Here is a 20799-nt window from a genome sequence, read left to right on the forward strand (position 1 = left end):
TTGCTAACTGTGTCTGGGATGCAGTGATTTGAAGGAAAGCAGGACTCTGCTGTAGGTGCCCAGGCAGATATCCTGAGCAGCAGGAGAGGAACAGGTTATACTCACGTATCTATCTTAGAAGAATTACCTCCTAAAAGGAACTAGGTGGAAAGAAGTCTGTCACATTTGTGAAAATTAAGCACTACAAAAGCCCCTCTAGCTTTGTTCTGACTTTGTAATTCTGTTACTGAGAAACGCCTTTAAAACCTGGCCTCCTGCCACATACCTGTTGTGCTTTACTGTGTTTTGCAGCAGTGAGCTTAGAAATAGAGAAGTGATTAAGGGTAGCTGTTACTCAGGCTCTTTGGTAGCATCAGTTGCTACCATCAGTCAAGCCCTCCATTGTGTTTTGTTTGATTGCTCGTTTTTCCCTTTATAGGTGCTAAGACAGAAAAAAAACCTCGATTGGGTACTTTGAAAAGCGCCTTCTAACTTTTACACACTCTCCATGCACATTCATACGTTTGTTCGACTGCATTTAAAAACAGATCAGGAGAGCAGACAGGACCTTTTCTGCCTATTTAACCTAATAGGCTACAAGTCATAGCTATAGACTTCTGTAAAGTATTTTCTGTATGAACTATACAGGTTTTAGAAAGAATCTACTTTTGACCTGAATAATGAACAGCAGAACTGCCAGAATTGCTGGAGAATTGGTTCAGCTAATTATCCTCAAAGGAGTAGAAGTGATTCTTGTTTTTCCCTTCAACTCTCTGCAGCTTTACATATTGGCTTGTGAGGTTTTTTTATAGACTGCAGCAATTGAATTCATTTTCCTATCTATATGCTTAAAAACTTGTGCACATCAGCCACCGGCCTAAAAATCTAAACCTATTTGAACTTCTTGAATTTCTCATTTAAATTGTCATTCCCACACCCTTACTTTTTTGCAGCAGTTCCCTGAGTACTCTTCCATTAATCCACATCCTTCTCCAGTGGCAGTCAGCAGAACTGTCCTTGTGTCAGCAGTGACTCTGCAATTGAAAGGTGACGACACTTGCTTCCCACTCCATGTTTGTGCTGTAGCTCTTCTTTCCTACAGCACTCAGTTGGGAACTCATGTTCACTTGACTTTTCACTGCCAGCCTGGTCACTTCTCCAAAATGACTGCTTTCCAGAGGAAACTTTGTCCTGTTCCTAGACATTAAAATGTATTATTCCAACTTGCCAATCAATCCAGACCAATTGCATTCCAGCAATAAACCTGGCCGTTCTTATTTACCAAATGCTGTAGCACTGGTACATGATAGTTGACTGCTTTCTTCCTTTTCTCTAACAATATACTAAACTTCCTGAGGGACTCCTTCAGAGAGACACAGTAATACATCCCACTTACAATTATATCATATGACTCATTATGTAGCCAGGTCTAATTCATATAAGGTCTTATATTCAGTATGAACTGTTGTGGATCCCTAATCAGCATATCATATAATAGCAAATTAAGTGTCGTGCAAAAGTCCATTAGTGACAGTCACCTTTCAGCAGGCAAGCAAACTTTTGATCTCATTAGAATGAAAATCAATTTAATTTAGCAAGTTCTACATTTTAATAATTTTTTGTGCATTAGTACTAATTACGTGATTTCCGTTTTCTCTCCATTAGCTGAGCCCTGTGTCAGACCTTACGTTGCTTTGCTCAGAACTGTTGCCAGGCTGGCAGACGTATGTTTAAAAAATATCAGCACAACACGAATGCACTTCCAGACTTGTGAAGTTCTCCCTATTAACAGTTATGAGCATGTATTCTGTCAGCAGACCAGAGAGACCTCATCCAGCTCTTTTAACAGTCTCTGAACTGCTGAATTAAAAGCACCTCAAGCCTTACTACCTTCAGACTGCAGCAGTCTGTTGCTGACAGCTCCACTCCTTTACCTGATGATGAAGCAGTACATTGTCAACACTACTCTCATGTTAAAATAGACTTGAAAACGAATATATTGTTTACAGTATATTCTGTGTGTCCTTTTGCTTCGTTATCCCTTTGCTTTATTTATAGATTCCAATTTATCAAAAACAACCTCCTCTATGGCTTTAGTATGTATTTTGTAGCTTCCTTCTCAGTGAGTGGCTTCGCAGGTTTTATTTCTCTGCCTTCTCTAACTTTTCTCCTAATTGGACTCACAGTTATTTCAGCGTTGAGAAATAGGCCCTATTAAAACACTAAACACTACACACAGAACTGATCATGTTCTGTTTGCACACAACAAAGACCATCCAGGTATCACAACTAACAATTATGTAATCAGTTCCCTTTCTTGATGAGGCTTAATTTATATTTTTCTGATAAGAAATCCGAGTTAAGTGAAATAAGAAATAGTAGTTGATGATTTATAGAATCGTTTCTGTTCTAACTGGCAGCTCTTGTCCTTTTACTCTGCATCAATCTCACTGACATGTTCTCTCCTTTGCTCTCCATACAATAAAATATAACCTTAAATTCAAACCTTCCCACCCCCTTAGTCCACACTACTTTACCTGAGCAACGGGTTGAAAACCTCTTTCTTTCTCTTTCAAGATCTGAATGATCTCAAAATAATTTGGATGTTCTTCTTCAGAACACTTCCCTGGTCTTGCCTCCATTCAAACTGTTACTTCACACGTACGTGTAGCCACCACTACCTTGAGTAGAAACACAGCTGAGCTTTCCAATTTTGGAGGGTGCTTTAGCTCTGAATGACTTTTTTTTCATGCTCACTGTGCTCACTGATTTTGCTATAACTGCTCAGAGCCCTCTGAGTATTCTTGATCTTCTTACAAGTCGTGCAGGGAAATTCACTAATGAGGTAACACTTGCATATTCTGCTCTGTTTGATCCAGTGGAATGGTCACCACTGTGGACTTTGGAAATTGAAGTTGAACTACTGAAGAATAAGAGCTGGTTCCCTTCATCCTATGTACCTTGTTGACAAATCCCATCCCATCTCATTGCAGACAAACATTCAATCCAAGAATATAACCGCTGTTCACTTCAGAAGAGTGCATCCCCAGTATCCTATTATGAGCCAGATGGAATTGTAAATGCTGAAAAGATGTGGAAATTACTAAATATGATATAAAATTAACCTCTCTTCTGAATGCAGTTTGGCCTTTCCAGTGCTGATGCAATAGCTGGTTTTTACTTGCAAATGGTTCAGCCTACATGGAGTATTATAAATTCAAGTGACCCCGATGATGTCTTAACATAAATCAGATGAGGTTATGAGACTGGGACTGTGATTTCTGGGACGATGTCTGAGAAAATTACTGCTAATTACAGCTACTGGCATTGAGTTGGAATTTTCAGTTTCTCGAGGAAACACTTGACATGAGTTAGGTCAACATGACTGCGAAAACCAGGCATTCAGAGCTGTAAAGTTTCAGCCTATTCCACTTCTGCGTGACCTCATCTCTTCTCCTACCTTATGCGGGCAAAAACAAACACTGGAACTATTTCTCTTGATGTTGTTTTTGTAAGGATCCCCTTCTCGTGGCTTGAGCCCTTTTGTAAGATGCCAGGAAGCTATTCATAAATTGGTAACTGCTGGGTCTGTCCCTATTGTTTTGGGATTCCTCTGCTCCCACATGGACTTGGCAGTGCCTTCTTAAAATGCTGGGGTAGTGTAAGAACGCTATTTCTGTAACTCTCCATTCCACACTGGGTTCTTAAATGCTGGTTAATCAGACCTCAAGCATTTAGCTGTTCTGAGAAGTGGGACACTAACAGCAAATATGCATGTTATCATCTGCAAAATCTGACTCCTCTGGTGGGAGGAGGCAGTAGTTCAGGCTCAACATCCTTCATTCAAACATGGGGCAAAACTTGCCAAAAATGTGGCACGCTTGTAATTATAGTCCCCACTGGGACCTGAGGTGAGACCGCAGCCTCTGTTTACTTGGAGCACTGAGCCTCCTGTGAGTATAATGAAGGTCAGAACTTTTGGGGATGGATTATTACATTCAACAGTCCTAAACATCAAAGGCCACTCACTAAGAAATTGCAAAGGATAGCGGTGTTGTTTGCTCGCTGGAACAACTGCCTCTGCATACTCTGATATTGAACAGCCTGCTAGGAATTGGCTTGGTGTTTGTGTGTGTTTTTTTCTTGTTGGATGTGGGAAGGATAGAGTTCTTTTGGTTTTTAATTATTTCAACTTTTTATGTTCAGTTTTGGTTGGCGTGAGAGATAATATGCAAGGCAGACTGGAACTGAAAAATACCATAACTGGAAAACTTTCAAATTTTCAGGCATTTATGTATGATTGTAAGGGAGGGAGGGAGCGGCTGCTTATATTTTACAAAAGCTAAATGTTGGACGCTCCTTCTGCATCCAACTTATCATTTCAGGAACTAGAGTGTAAATGTTAGAAAGCAGCCAGGCCCTGCAATGGCAGCTGCTGTTCATGGATTTTTCCTCTGAGTTGCTGTCTCTGTCTCAAGACCAATATATTTGACACTGAGGTAGAGTATAATTTGCCTTCTGAGAGCTTTTTGAGACCTCAGTGTATCTTGGGGCATTATTCATATCTTCTCTGCTTGATGAAATGCTTCTGAAGGTCAGGCTGTGTTGCTCTGTGAACATGGCACACTGCTCAAACAGGTTTCAGTGCCCAGGTGCCCAAAGCTCTCCTCAGTGGGACACATCATGTGTGAGTGTGGAGAAAAAAGTTGCTAACCTGGGTGGTATTCACATCACCAAACACTGAACACACATCTCAACTAAATTAGGAGGCTGGTCTCCGTAGGTAGTTGAGGTAGCCTGATTCAAAGAGTGACTGCCAGGCAGCATGGAGATTCAGGCTCACGTGTAAACCCTCTTAGCTGGACTGGAAGACTTGTTTGATTCTCAGCAGGACAGCACAAGAAACTTCTGAGCTGGATGAGGCTTGTAAATGCAGCTGTCCGGGATCGCTTGCTAGTAACAGGACAATTTAGCTAAGGAGATAATGAAGAAAATAGAAGCCAGGACATAACAGGAATGTAGGTAATTGCAGGGTTGTTATTTTTATTCTTGCAGAGTTGCAATCTGCTCAATGTCCAAAAATGGATAGAGCTGCAGAGTTCTGCCATTGTCTTGTGTTGTGCTCCTGCAACCTGGACAATTACCTTTTGATGCAAATTCTCATAATCTTTGGTCTGTTTGATGTTTATATCTGAAATCTGGGGTCTGTGATCCTGCAGTTCAGTGTTCCGTGCTTTATTTTTCTTAAATAAGAGATATTGAGCATGTCCTTGTGCTTGAGTCTTGACTTCAAACCAGATTTAGCAAAACATGAGGAAAAGACAAAATCTGAGACATAATCATTTTCCTTGTGGTCTAATATATTAGGTTATTGCAGGCAGCAACTGCTCCTGATGAGGGTAGGCCGGTGTAAGTTTTTGCAGAGATTTACTTTAGGGAGACTCCAGCCCTTTGACAGTTGTGTATTAAAGAGATTGTTGTGACCTTAAAGTACAAAAAAAGTGACTTTCCCAAGATTTTTATTAAATTAAGAGGGAATCTGGATTCCAAGTAAGCAGAGTTTAGGGATAGAAAGGCATTTTCTTTTGATCACTTCTTGCCATTTCCAAAATAAGGGGTGGGGAATAAGGCAGCTGCTGATGCCTAACACCAGAGGATCTTAATGAGAGAAAGTAGCAGTCTGATCATAAAGTTCCTGTGCACCAGGTCTGGCCCATGGACCAGCTAGCTGTCTACATCGCTGTAGATGTAATGTTTGTGTGCTGGCAGTGTGGTTTTGTTTCCTCAAGGATAAAATATAGCTGCTGTCAAACAAGTGCCGCTGCTCATACTGACCAGCTCTAAAACTCTGAGATGGAGAAAGATCAGTAAGTGCAGATTGGATAAAGTAAAATAAATATTTTAAGGCTTTTAAAATACTATCAAAATAATGGAAGGAAGAAAATAATCTCTGAAGGGATAAACATTGTTGACTGCACTAGTAAAGAGCAGGGCTGCTAACAAGTGAGTTTGTTCTTTGCCTTTCTGAAGTCTCAGAAATATGTCTGCAGGTATCAGCCAGCAGAGAATGGTTAAGGACATGCGAGTGGCTTCATGTGATTTCATCCAGACAGCAAACCTGTGTTTGAGACCATGAGGAAAAGACAACTGCGAATTCGGGCATGGGGGGCTTTTCGGGACACGCTCAAGGGGGGGTGCTGTTCATCTCTGTGATCAGGGCTATGAGAGCACCACTGTCTAGCAATCTGGTTGATGTAATGTCTTTTCTTTGGGGCTAAGCTCAGATCTACCCAAAGACTGAAGTGGGTGCTGAAAATGAGTGCTTGGCTAACAGTGTAAGAATTTCTGTCTTCAGGGTTCAGACTTGAACCCATCCAGCCTGACCTCCTTATATCACTAAATCACAGACAGCTTTTGGTGTGGATTGCAATAGCTCATATTTGAGTTCAATAATGTACTTCATAGAAAGGCAATCAACATGAATGCAATGCCATGAAGGGGTGGAGAATACACCCTTCTTTAGCATTTTGTTCCAGGGTATAATCATTCAGTAACAAATGTGAACCAGACAATTCATTAGGATTTTTCTAACTCCAGCTTTCAGCCATTGTTCTGATTTTTACTATGCCTTTCTCCACTTGATTAGAGCCCTTAGTGCTGGCATTTTTCTCCCCGTGACAGAACTTGCACTCTGTAATCAAATCCCCTCTCAACAACCTGTAACAGCAAAAAATACCAGTAGTGTATTTAAGTTAGAATATACTCTGTTCCTCTGGAGAGGCAGTAACCAGTGATTTTAGCAGTTCAGGAATATGAATCATCTTGCCACTAATGCCAATTCCATCACAATTTTTCCAATTCCCTCTGTTTTTCCTTCACATAAGTCCCGTGATATGGATGCACTGGCATCTGCTCTGCTCTGTTCGTGAGTTTCCATGTAGAGTTGAAGGTGCTACGGTTGGCTGTATGGAAGTAACAGCCTAACCAGCGCCTCCTTCTTTGTGCTCTGTCCTGACCTGAAGCTCCTCTCTGTGTCTGAATTGAAGGGATACACTTATAAGCCACTTCAGCTCCATCCAGCTTTGCTCCATATTTGATGGCCGTCTTTCCTAAATATAACTGCTTTCCAGGGGAGCATTTGATGCATTAAACTAAGCTCCTTAATTTTGCCTTACCTGTTAATCTCATTAACATCTTCCGAACACAATGTTTGCTGCAACACAAGACTGGAGATTGGGCTCTGCAATGCCCATGGGCAGCCCAAGCAGTGAGCAAAGAGTGGAACGGACTTTGGAGCAGACAATACATAGGTGAGGGATTCTGAGGAGTTCTTTGAGTCATAGAATCATTTGAGTTGGAAAAGACCTCTAAGACCACCTAGTCCAACAGTCTACCTACCACCAGCATTGCCCACTAAGCCATGGCCCTTAGTATCACACCTCCACGTTACTTGAACATCTCCAGGGGCAATGATGCTATCACCTCCCTGGGCAGCCTATGCCAGCGCCTGGCCACTCTTTTGGATAACTTTTTCCTAATATCTGAAACCTTCATCCTTCAGTTCAGCTGTGTTCACTGCCTGTCTGCCTTAACCCATTGATTTTGCCTTCACAGCTGGCCAAGATCTGCGGTCTTGCTAAAGCCATTTCACCCCTGATTTTATTTTATTGTTTTCAATTATACCCTGATTTTCTCCTTTTGGACTATGGGATATTCTAGGCGAGCACTATCACTTGACCACATTATTGTACACTACGTGAATTCTGGAATTAGTGGGAATGTGAAGAAACAGTTTTTTCAGTATAACCTTCACCATGCAGTCAGTCAAATCTGATCTGCACATGCTTTTAACAGCTTAAAAAAAAAAACAACAAAAAAAACCCCAAAACCAACTAAAAAGATTCCTCAGATTCAGACATAAACTGGAACATCCTGTATTAACGCAAGCGAATCTGTTTCCATTACTGACATCATAGGATCGTAAAGGTTGGAGAAGATCTCTAATATCCTCTAGTCCAACCATCGGCGAATCCCCACCATACCACTGCCACGTCCCTCAGTGCCACAACTCCACATGTCTTGAACATCTCTAGGGACAGTGACTCCATCACCTCTCTGGGCAGCCTGAGCCACTATTTCACCACTCTTTCAGAGAAGAAATTGTTCCTGATATCCAATCTGAATCTCCCTTAGTGCAACTCGAGGCCATCATCTCTCATCCTATTGCTGTTACCTGGGAGCAGAGGCTGACCCACACCCTCCACAGCCTCCTTTCAGGCAGCTGTAGAAAGCGAAAAGGTCTTCTCTGAGCCTCCTCTGCTCCATTTCAGTTCCCTATAGCATCTATGCAGACCGATTCTCACTTACTTGCTGGGAGTATCACGTGTCATCAGAAGTGATGTTGGCTCCTCTCCTTCCCAGCACGTTGCCCAAGCAGCAATCAAAATCACGCTGACTAAAAGTGCCCTTTTCACCTGCTGGGTTTCCTCCTGCCATATCTCACCAGGTTGGTGGCACAGCCCAGCCCTGATGTCATCAGTGCCTGGCCAGGGCTGGGGCTGCTTGTGCTCTGAGCAGCGTGTGACAAAGCAGGCTATGAGCAACGCCTGAGCAATGCGGTTTGTTCCCAGGTAGGTGTCAGGTTTTGTTTAAATATGTATCCCAGATACAGTTTTGTAGGTAAGAATTCCGAAATCGTGACACAACGCTGCCGGCAGGTGCATGTGAACCCTTAGCTGTCATTTTATTATTATTTTGGAGCACTTTTGCAGCCTTAGCATGGATATGTCAGGCTGGAGCCGCTCTGGTTATGAACACTTTTGTCTCTTTGAAGGCTCCTCTTTTTAAAACAGAATGTCTCTTGGTCCTTCTTCTGAGGTGGAACTTTATAGGGAGCAGGGCGAAGCCCTTTCCACCATGGGGAATTTTGGAGCTATTTTACTTCCTTTGAAGACGGGTGTTGTTCCTGAAGCCACTTCTGTGCAATAGGAAAATCAGCCGGGGCTGAGCAGGAAGCTGTGAGGTCGGCAGCGCATTCCAGAACATCAGAGAACACCGTCCCGTCCTGCGCAGCCCTGCACAGCCAGCTGTGAGCTGGCACGGCGCGAGAGCTGGATTTGTGGCTACGAGCTGATCTGAGGGTGGACCTAGCTTGCCTTTGTGGAGTTTATTATCGAGTGTACCAAGTTTATCGGGTACTGGTATTGCTTGGAGTCCCGCGATCCGGCAATGTCGATTTTTCATGAATGACCGCGTAGCGCTGAAGATTAACATCAAGGGCACTGAATATTAAGGCCCAAAGCAGAGCGACTCAAACTGGCTCGAGCGCTTCCCCGCCGCCCGCGGGGACGGAGGCAGGTGCCGTCCTCAGGCGGGCTGAGGAGAACAGAACGCCCCTCAGGGGAGAGGGCGGGAAGCGAAAAGCGCGGGAAGCTCGCGGGGCAGCCGTTGGGGGGCGGCTGCGGGAGCGGGGCGCGCGCCGCCGTGAGCACGGGGGACAACGGGGCGGGGTGGGCGTGACCGGCGCGTAACCCCGCCTCTCAGCACCCCGCCCCGCCCGCCCAGCTGTCAGAGGAGGCGGCGGCGACGCGGCCGGTCCCGCGGGCAGGCGGCCGAGGCGGCGGCGGGATGCAGCGCTGAGGCGGTCACCGCGCGGCGCGGTCGCCTCCCGCTAGCGGCCCATGATGTGTCTGGAAAGCGACGGCTCCTCCGGCAGCAGCCCGGGCTGCGGCGGGCGGCTCCGAGCCGGGGACGAAGAGGAGGAAGAGGACGGCGAACGGGGCTGCTGCGGTCGGGGCGCCGAGGGAGAAGTGCAGACCCTATCGGGCAGGATGAACCCGCCGGCGGTCGGCAAACGCCCGGAGCGCCCGATCGTCCGCCGCAAGGCACCCAGCCTCGGCCGGGCCCGGGTGGCGGCCGCCGGCATCCTCAGCGTGGGCAACGTGCTCAACTACCTGGACCGGTACACGGTGGCAGGTGAGGCCTCCGCGCCCCTCGCCGAGCCGCCCCGGGGCTCCGCAGGCGAGCGGGGCGGCCCGGAGGTTGGCGGGGCAGCGCCGCAGCGGTTCGCCGTGCCCGGGCGGGGGTGTGGAGGTGCGGGCGGTATTGTTCTCTAGTTAGCGTGAATTTTAACGCCGACCCGAAGAGGAGCCCTTTGTTCGTCCGGGCGGTGCGGTCGGGCGGCAGCGGCGCTGAGGGACGCCGGTATCGATCCTCGGTGTGCGCGGCGCTGACAGGTGCAGCTGCCGCCGGGTCAGCGCCATCCGCAGCCCGACGGGAGATGGTGTGCGCGGTATTGTGTCTGCGGGAAGCCGGGCTGCCTGTCCTTCAGGAGCTCCCTGCCCTCCTTCCTTCAGACTCAGTGCTCTACGGCTCTGAGACAGCGCGCCTTAGGATGCTCGCAGTGCCGGTATTCCCCGCCTGTTGGAGGAAAATGAGAACCGAAGTTGTGCTGATTTGTAAGAAGAAGAAAAGAAGGCTGCGGGGTGACCTCATTGCAGCTTTGCAGTACCTAAAGGGAGCCTAGAGACAGGGGGAATCAACTCTTTGAAAGAACCGCAGGTCGAGGGGAAATGGTTTTAAGTCGAGAAAGGGAAGATTGAGGTTGGATGTCAGGGGGAAGCTCTATACTATGAGAGTGGTGAGGTGCTGGAACAGCTGCAAGAGATGCTGTGGATGCCCCCGTCCCTGGAGGTGTTCAAGGCCAGGTTGGATGGGGCCCTGGGCAGCCTGGGCTGGTATTGAATGTGGAGGTTGATGGCCTTGTATGTGGCAGGGGGTTGGAGATTCATGATCCTTGAGGTCCCTTCCAACCCTGGCCATTCTGTGATTCTGTAATGAGGGAGGCTCGGTGTTGTTCAGCTGTTTCATGTAATTAAAAAATAATGCATATTCTGTGTGTGGCAATACTGATAATTTTATCTTCAGAGCTTATAAAAAGCACGTGTGTGAACGTTGCTCTGTGCATTATACACGTTTTAATCGCTGGAGCTCGATGTGGTGTTAAACAAATGAGAGTATTTGTTTATGCTGCATTAAAATAATGTATGTTTGTAGGGCAGTAATAGTGTGCATGGGATGCATCTTGGCATTGTTGTCACAATATGTTGGCCAGAGTGGTTTGGTTTTGTTTGGGGTAGGGAGGTGGAGAGGATTAGAATGAAAATTTACCTGCCTGCTGTTGTGGCTTTTTATTATGGTTCAGTCCTTCAGGAAATGTGAAGGCCCAGTTGGGAGGTACTGAGTACTGGCTCAGTGTGATGCAGGAGGATGAAGATGCAACATCACTCTGTTATTACTGAAGGAAATTGTAGTTTGCTCTTTTACCCTCAAATAGGAGTCTGTTTAGTATGCAGGTTGTCTGCAAAGCACCATTTTCCTTTAACTTGTGGAAAGTTTTCCTTTTCTGGAAGCTGTTCCTTCTCACACATAGGTGAACACAGTAAGGATTGTAAAAAACACATAAGCAGTCTATTTGTTATAGCACTTGCAGCAATGGCTTTCTCATCTTGCTTTCGTTTGTCATCAATGCATGAGATGTGCTCGCAAGGGATGGGAGAAGCATGCTGATTTGTGGGAAGGCTGCAAAGTGTCTGACCGAGCAGAGGATAAAGGCACCTGCCTGCTGTGATGCTGCATTACCAGTGCTCCGATTGCCGGTACTTTTAGCACGAGCTCTGGCTCTGCACTGCCCATCAGCTGCTGTGGGGAACTTGCTGGCTAGCTTTCAGCTCGATAGCAAAGGTTTAAGTTCTGAAGCATCATACTTTCCTTTAGGGACAGGATCATTTTGCCTCATCTTTTTGTCTTGTGCTGGCTGGTGTTTATTTTCTCAAACAGATGTTTTATAGAGTGTTCATCTAAACAACAAGGAATAATTTAAATTCAAGCTAAGGGAAGAATTGTGGTAATAAGAATCATGTATTTTTTTTGTACTGAAAACTGACTTTAGAACAAACTCTTCTTTAAAAGCCATCTTTGCTATTATTTTTGAGTCTCAGTGCATACCGCATGCTTATGTGACGTGTATTTGCATATGAATCAGGCCAGCGCTTTGAATATTCAGTTTGTGTCTCAAGACAGGTAATAATTAGTGAATACAGCTCTTCAGACCTTCAAAGTACTTTGCAAATATGAATTGTTGCAGCAACATAATAAGGCAGTTTAACACTAGCCTCATTATGGAGGGGAAGTAGCATGAGAAGTTAGGATTTAACGAAGGCCAGCAAACTGCTGTGAGAAGTAATGCGAATTCCTGGTTCTGGCTCTGTCTGCACCGCGTTCCAGGGAGCAGCAGTACTGATGGAAACTGGGCCCTGAGGGTCGGTGTGTCCAGGCTGATCCCTGGCACGGCTTCTCTGAGGCCACGAGGTGGTGGTCTTTATCACTAACCTGTCTCTTGGCCTGTCTATGAGTCTCACCTGGACACAGCTTTTTCCTTTCTTCTTTTTTATATGAAGAGAAGTGTTGAGAGCTTTTGGGACTTCTTCCAGCTGTCAAATTTAGCCAAATGCGGGAGCCAGGGGACTGCAAAGCAGGCAGCTGGCAAACAGGCGTTACAGAAGCTGGAGAATGGGGCTGTGTGGGCACAATGCTACAAGTGCACCTTCTGACTTAATGAAGAAATTCCTTTCCAGCTGTTTTGATTGTTCTGATCACAGACGCACATTTTTAAAGCAAATTTATATTTATCAATAGGAACAAGGGCATGTATGGAGTTATTTGTTGCAAATGTAGTTTTCAGAGCATCTTCCTCTATTTTCTAACCAAACAAGTTACGTAGCATGCATCCAGTCAATGCAGAGAGATCTCAGAGCATAGAAAGCATTCTTCAGGCTGACCTTTCCTATGTGAGTGTGTCTCCCTGCTCACCTTTCAGCAATAAGGAGCAGAAGGGTGTTTTTGCTGTTTACACTCTCGTTCTAAATACAGAGATGGAATGTAATGGGTTTTTGAGGGCGTCTTTTTCAAGTATAACAAAGAAAAGAGGCACCTGTTTTCCTAGTTTTGATTTCGATGACTTCCCGTTACGGATGGAACAGTTTTAGGATGAGATGTGCCTTTTAGTATCTGGGGCGTTCTGTGACAGAGCTGGAGTGCAATTTGGGATATGGACATATTCAGCTTTGTGCCTTACACCGAGACACAGCTCTGCTGAGAATACCCAATGAAACTGGGCTTCTGCTGCCGACTGGCTGTTTCCTATGGTTTAAGGATAAGTTTCTTCTGCAACCCTCAAAACAAAAAGCCTGAGCAGTAGCAGGGCATCTTCCAGCAATGCCCCAGTGTTTGCATAGGGTTGAAAATAGGGTTGTGCATGGCAGATGTTAAAGTACAGTGATATCTGGGAGCAGCTCTCCCAGACGAAAAGTGGGAGTGCCTCTACTGTGTCTCTTATGAAGGATAGATTGAAAACTCTGTGCTGAGCATTACTGACTTGAAGGGAAATATTCCTCTGCAATTTTCTTAATAGGTCTTTGATCATACTGAAAATGGTTGCCTGTGGAAAGTATTCTTTCAAGAGCTGTGATATTTTGCTGCTATTAGAAAACAAAGAACAAGGAAAAGGGAAGATTAGCAGTAATGAAATCACTGTAGATCACCTGTGACACTACAGCATCTGGTGATGCTGGCATGTATCCTCTTCCTTAATGAAGGTTTGGGAAAAGTCATCTTACCTTCAGAAGCTTGGAATGTGGTTTCACAATTATGCTGTGAATGACCTTTTACTGCGCCTGCTGTTGATGGTGAAAATAGTCTTGCTTCATTACAGTGTCATCCCCACCTTCTAATTCAGGTGCTACTTCCTGGCATTTCTGTAATGCCTTTAATTTAAAGGTAATGATTTAATTAAGCTGGAGAACTACCTGGCAAAGTAAATGAGTTTTACAATCCCACTGCAGAAGGGGAAACAGAGTTGCAGTGTTGGCGATTTGCCCATGGTGATGTAGTTAGTGGTTGCTATTAGTCCATCCTTGAGATTCTTTCTCCCTGTGACGCAGTAAACCGTAGGCTTTGGTCTGGAGTTTTTGTCTTGTAAATGTCTGTAACTTGCTAATAACCATATTTGTGTTAATTAGCTTCTCATTACAACACACAGTTGCAAATACCATTCTTTGAAGAGACATACATGCAAATGACTGCTGAAAGTGGAAAGTCAAGTTTAAAGCTGTGTAGCGCAGGCTGTAACTGAAGGGTTAGAGAGGGTTCAAAACTAACTCTAAATGCCAAGACATTCAAGAGTTTATACGTCAGAACTGCTTTCTATTACTTGGGAGTTCATGTTTATGATAGCAATGTGTTACTTTAATAGGTGAAATCTTAGATTGCGTGAAGATCTTTCGGTATGAAAGATTTCATTTATGTAGTGGGATAAAGGGAGCCCCCAGCTGTAACAAGACTGTGTTCAGTGCTTATAGTTTCAGGGAGGGAACCATTAAGTGGCACTGCAAGCTCTCTGCTTTTCCTCTCTTGTTGAGATAATCTCAGTCCTGCTATTACCTAGAGTTCAGCTGTGGAAGGAGTACAGTGCTGGAAAATGTTAGGAATGATTACTGGCTGAACTTGCTTGAGCCAGCAGTGTTAGCAGCTCACAGATGCTATAAGGAAAGGATAGCAATGCTTTGGGCGATAGGTACTTGTTATGGCTCAGAATTCAAGAAGCACTGAGAGCAAAGCTAGAAGGGCTGATGGTCATGCACTTCAGAAACAAGCAATAGAAATCACTTCAGCGCAATGGCAAAGGCTGTGTAGTAGCATCTGGTTCTCTGCTGTTATGCTTTCCCTACACGATGGGCTTTGCTGCATAGTCAGCTACTTCCTCTTTGCTGGTCCTTGTGCGAGTTGGCAGGATTTTTTCCTGAGTATTTTGCATTTCAAGTGAAGTCTTATTATGTTTAATCATAGTATTTTTCTTCCTTGTGATGCAGATTTGCCAGATAGTTGCTATCTTTGTTATTATGTGCAGATTTTCCTGTTTGACTTTGAAATCCTCTTTCATGCCTGTTGATTTATTTTGTCCCTAAAGCATCCAAATAATCACAGTCAGTGAATATGGCCTTTATTACGTGGAGTTGAGGCCCTCATAAATATTCAGTGCGTTCTTAAGAAAGCCGTGATCTTATTTGTCCCTTCATCTCTGAGACTGTCAATAGTAGAAGCTGAAAAACTTACCTGGTCAAAGGTATGGGAATTCTGTGATCATTCCTTCAGAACTTTTCAAGTACCATGTCAAGCTCTAATAGCATTAAATTCCTCCAATTGCCTTCTTCTCAGTTGTCTGTCTTTATTCTGTGTTAACTCTTTATTGCTTCTGCTAGATGTGCACCAGGAGTAACAAAGCTGTACACCAGGCAGCACGGCAGAGTAATACATTCAGACCTGCTGCCCACAGGTCTGTGCTGGAGCAGTGAGTTCCTGAAGGATGCGCCCTGTGATACAGGTGTGTGTTGGAGTTGTTCTTGAAGAGTGACAGCCTGTGGGAAGTGCGTGCAGGATTAATTTGGGAAGGACAGCAACCTGTGGGAGGAACCCCGTGTGGATCAGGAGCAGAGTGAGAGTGAAGGAGCAGCAGACATGAAGCTTTATGGTCTAACCCTCTTCCTCTGCACTGCTTGGGATTGGGAGGTAGAAGAGTGTGAACGAGGGGAAGGTGTTTAGTTTGCTTGTAGTTCTCACTGCTCTAGTCTGCTAGTAGTAGAAAGTAAATTATATTAATCTCAATATCCTGAGTCTGTTTTGCCCATGATGGTAATTAGTGAGTGGTTCCTATCTTCTTATTTCAACCTGTAAGCTTTGTTTTTGTCATATTTTCTCCCCAGCCTGTTCATGATGGGGAGTAAGAGAGCAGTAAGTAAGAGTGGAGTTTGTCTAGCCAGTGGTGTGAAACCATCACAAGAGATGTGAGAGCTGTAAGTCACAGAGGTGGAAGGCTGAGGAAGGTGAGACAGTTTTGAGCGAGTGTGAGAGCATAGAGAATATCTGACACGGTATGTTTTGGTAGGCAGCATGAAGAAAGACTGAGAGATTTGAGAGAAGGCAAAGGTATAATTCAGTAAGTTGTTACATCTACCTACAGGATGAGTATCAGAAAAGAGCATGAAAGCATCCATTGGAAATGGGGGATGACATCTTGCTCTCTGGTCAAGAGAGTTTTCTGGAAATTGGCGCTGTGGATGTAGAGGGATGAATTCAAAATCAGTTCTACAAAGGACCTGTGAGACGCCTCAGGGCTCAGGGAAGGTGTTGGCTGTTGAGTAGCAAGGGCTTGGGCTCACACCTCACAGAGTTAAAGTGAGGTGAACAAGTCCTGCCCTTTGCTGGGAAGCTTTGGTCATAGAATGTGGCATGGGCATTTCTGGAAAATTGTGTTCTTGGTGAATAGATCTGAAAGTCAAGAAGCAAATCTGAGCGTGGTACAGGCAAAATCAAATCAAAAGCTCAGCAACAAAATACAATCAAACCGTTAGTAGTCAGTTAGAACTAATGAAGTCTGCTTTAGGTCTGTTGCTCTGTAAGTAATTTACTGTGCTGTTCATAGTTTGCCACGCTTGTAGGCTGAACAAGCGCTGCACTCAGAATTGGCACATGCAGTAGAAATCTCATATATGTCTTCTTTTCGTCCTGATGCATCTGCTTTCATTGTTGTTTTGTGGGTATTTGTCTTGCACAACCCAGCTATTTCTGTAGGGCTGCGAAGAGAGGAAGTGAAAGGGAGGGAAAACTAATTTCCGTGCTTCTGTTTTTTTGGTAGCATAAATAATTGGGAAAGCAAGAAGGTAATGGATCCTGGATGAGAGGTGGAGCCCTTCATTACTGAGGTCATGACTTTGGATCCGTTCCCAGACAGGAGTGGCTGCAGGTTTCTTTCGGAGGGCTGTTTGAGCTAATTCAGGGCTCTGTGGTGGTCTCTTTCCTCTCTTCCCAATACTATGTGCTTCATGAAAGCCCTACACAAGTGGAACAGCTGGGAACCACCACGTTGTCTCTCAAAATACAGAATTACTTGGTAAGACATTGAGTTCTTCTGGCAGGCTGATCCTTCTAGGCAACGAGGGACAAGTGGGAAGGATGATGATTTTGTCCTCACCCATTCTTTGTTCATGAGGGAACACATTCAGGTCACCCCAGAACTGCTGATCTTTTATCACAACCGAAAATCATGAAGCAATTTCTCCTGAAGAGATGGGAGAAAGACAGAGAGGGGAAAAAACCTCAACGTTGCCTTGTCAGCCTTAAGTTCAGGAATACGAATGTGCCAGCCTTGTGCCCTTATGCTTTTATAAATATATAACTTTCCTATGCTTCTGTGGCCGGTGAGTATGCTGGCTGAACAGCACAGGGAGGAAAAGATCAGGGTTATGGAGAGAAAAGCTGCAGTAGCAGCTTGGAGCTTGGCTGGCAGGATGAGGGAACCACATGGTGGAATGAAAATCCTTTCAGCCTTGGCATGTGATGGGGTGTTTTTGTTGTTTTTTTTTTAATTATTATTTTAAGGCTGTGTTGAACTCAGGCTGCTTCTAATACATTTTTTTTCTTGTTCAGGCTTCTGCCAATAATTAAATGAATAATTATCAGTGTTGTTACTCATTTCATTATCTTTCAGTTTTCTTTTTCTATCAGAAACACTTTGTTACTGTCTTAAAATGAGAGCTCTGTGTTCTTGGCCACATGGAAAACAACAATAGTGGGTGAACAGAGAGTCAGTACGACTTCTGTCTGTGTGCATGAAGCCTCAGGGCTTGAATTGAACTTACCTGAAGGTTTGCTTTGATTCACGTGCCTGTCTGTGATCTGCTGCTCTGCGCTGTCTGCATATTCTCACTTCAGAGAAGTGATCTTCTGGGACAGTGTACCTACAGAGCAGTGCAGAGCCAGAAAGGGGGGAGTCGTGCCCTGCTGCTGGCTCGCAATTCTGACTTCTGCCTGGTCACCTCTTTATTTCGTGATCTGTGCCTGTATTATAGTGATGACCGTGGGTATTTTGTGTTTGTGGTGGTGTATGGAGTTTCTGCACAGTTTTGCTACCACGTGTGCAGGTTGGGAAGTGTATGAACAGCTGTGCTCTTTCTGTGTAGCCCTTCAGTGATAAATCTTTCACTTGAAAATTTAAGTTTTTAATTTGAAAATGTGAGACAATAACAGGATATTGGTGTTTGTTTTTTGTGTGACTGCTTTTCATGATACTAGATTCTCATTTTTGTATGGTCATTAATGCTGACTTGTCTTCTCCAGCAAGTTTGGGCTTGCAGACTGTATCCCAGCTAGTGCCAGTGCAGCTTGTAAATTGGTGTGACAACAGATACATTAATGTCCAGGCTTTGGTAATTGAACCACTGTGTGAAATGTTGGCAATGGGACACTGAATCAGAGCTGCTTATGCTGTTTGGGGCAGGGACAAATTCTGTGCACTTTTGTGCTGGTACTTAATAATGTAGAATTGCAACACTATTAATAAATGCCAGCTGAGTAAGTTAGGAAACAAACTGCGCAGTAAGGAAAAATGGCTTCTTAATTTTTTTTTTCCTGACACACCAGTGTGGTTCCTGAGCAGTGGTCAGTGCATGTGTTTGTGTGCTTAGCTGTGAGAACTCAAATAGTGCTGCAGCTATATGATTATCAATGCACTTAGCATAGTCCTGCTGTTCCATCTAGCAGCCAGAAATGCTGACCAACTTCCAGGATATAAATCTTTCATACATTTAGGAAAGGGAATACCCAAGGGTTACTGGTGATTGACAGCCACAGTGCTCTGATTAGAGCTGACAGCTCCTGATCAGCTCCATCTCGGGTGATTCACTTCTGATGTGGAAGAGAAGGACAAAAAGCAAAGTACAGTTTGGGAAATAACTTGTCTGTTTTTTGCCTTTGCAATTTAAAGAGAATTTGTGATTTAGAACTACCAAACGTGGCAGCCAGGTGAGGGTGTTTGGAAGCAGAAGCCTTGATCTCTGTGTGATTGTTGTCCTATAACACAATATGGAGACTGCTAAGGAGCCAGGTTCCAGCTGTTGATTTTAGCTATCCCAAGAATGTACTTTTCTTGTCTGTTTCATTACAAGTGTCTTAGTAGAGCTGTTAAACTCTGGGGTCACTTGCCATTTTCTCCAGAAAACCTGTGTTTTTAGTTGGTCATAAATTGCACCTCTTGGGAGCTGGCAAATTCCAGCTTGGCATAAGTGGCATCGCGTGCAGTTATTGTCTGTGTTAGGTTCCAGCAGTTTTGGAAGCTGGTGCACTGCTTTAGACGCGCTCTAACACCCATGGATTTGAACAGGCCTTTCATTACTTGCTGAAATAAGTTTTGGCTCGTGATGGGGGCATCTTTCTTGATGAAACAAACCTGTAAGTCTCAGCAGTAACAAATGATGTACTGTGCACATAGCTGCTTCTCAGAGCTCGTGTCCAGTGAAAATACATTTGTTGAGCCATTGCTTGTTGCCCTCTATAGGATCTGGTTCTCTTGTGTAATGCCCAAGGAAAGGCTGTTTTTTAGGAACTTTTTTTTTTTCCTAAGAAGAGTTGAAAATTACATTTATCCTTAAAAGTGTGAAATGAAGGCCCGATTTTGGCAGCGGTGAAGTTGGCAGCATGGTGCAGTTGGTGAATTTGAAGTTACAAACCTTCCCAAATGATCAGTTTCTTTGGGAGCGTGGCTTGAGAAGGATTGCAGCAATAGCTGACAAAGGCAGGTAAATTACTTTTGCTCTGTGTTTCATTGCTCTTGTTGAACTACTTTTCTCTCAATTGGGCGCAACACTAAAATAGTAATGCTTCTGTATTCATAATACATTGAAAAGATATGAAAATATATAATGGTTTTTAAAAAGTATATAATCAAAGCTTTTATACATGTGGAAAACGTGTATTTACATTACTTACATCACTGAAAGCTGCTTTACTTATAGGGAATAAATGAGCAGCAGCACCTCTGTTAGTGCTAGGCTTGTTGAAGGAGAACACAAGTTGTGTTAGTGGCTGGGTAGAGGTTTCTGTCCATTTGAATGTCTAATAGAGTCAGAACAAGATTTAACCTTCTTGATTTAAGTATTTATTTGGGCTTTATTATATTGTCCCTTCACATTTTATGTGTGGGTATGGAACATGTTCCTCAGCATTTAGTAATTACCGGACTCTATAACCTGGCAGTATGTGTTTAATTAATCTAAAGACTTGTGCAACTGAACTGCAAGACGTTTTGGTCTTGAGTGGGAGAGATTCCTTACACAACTGCTGTCTGCAGTGAGAGATGAGTGTGGGAGAGCTCAGCTGCCTGGATGCTGATGGACGTTCAGCCTCTGGTCTCAGTGTGGAGACTGCCAAAAACAGCAGGTAGGATCAGTGACTGTGAGGCCGCTGCTAGTTAGTAGACTGACCACTGATCTGATCATGAATGTCATTAGTCACATTTTTGGCTGACAAAAGAAATATTTTTCAACACTTTAGTTTTCATGGTAGGTTAAAATGAATGCATGCTTTTTATTTTTGTCTGCGTGAATTTTGAAGCAGTGAAGGAAGCTGGTAAGAAGAAAATTTATCAGCAGCATGGTTTTTTCCACATTTGATCAATGCTGTTGATATCACATAAGAGATTACTATTTGCAGCTTCCAGCTGAACACATTGACTCCAATTTCCTTTGGTAGTGTTGAATTGTAAAGGAAGGGCACCTAAAACACAGCTGTTATAATCATGCAGAAGTTTCTATTTTAAAAATATAGTGTGGTAGCTCTAAAATATACCTGCTCTTTTATAATTGCATGCTTCAGATATTAATATGTGTAATTTTGAAAGTGTAATTTAGACTCCAGTAGGTAGTAACATGG

At 44.1% G+C, this 20799-nt stretch overlaps 1 protein-coding gene across 3 annotated transcripts in view; it reads left to right on the forward strand.

Moving 5' to 3' along the window:
• Positions 1-9576: 9576 nt before the first annotated feature.
• Positions 9577-20799, forward strand: part of LOC128083356 (sphingosine-1-phosphate transporter SPNS2-like) — a 121376-nt gene continuing 110153 nt past the window's right edge. For all 3 annotated transcript variants that reach the window (XR_008208039.1, XR_008208040.1, XM_052688490.1), the window contains exon 1: positions 9577-9954. Coding sequence is in view for 1 of the 3 variants with exons in the window: in XM_052688490.1 (XP_052544450.1) it covers positions 9660-9954 (295 nt within the window). In the remaining 2 variants the exon portion in view is untranslated. The remainder of the gene's footprint in view (positions 9955-20799) is intronic.

Source organism: Tympanuchus pallidicinctus, unplaced genomic scaffold (assembly GCF_026119805.1).
Source record: "Tympanuchus pallidicinctus isolate F22 unplaced genomic scaffold, pur_lepc_1.0 scaffold24, whole genome shotgun sequence".
In the NCBI taxonomy this organism is placed as follows: domain Eukaryota; kingdom Metazoa; phylum Chordata; class Aves; order Galliformes; family Phasianidae; genus Tympanuchus; species Tympanuchus pallidicinctus.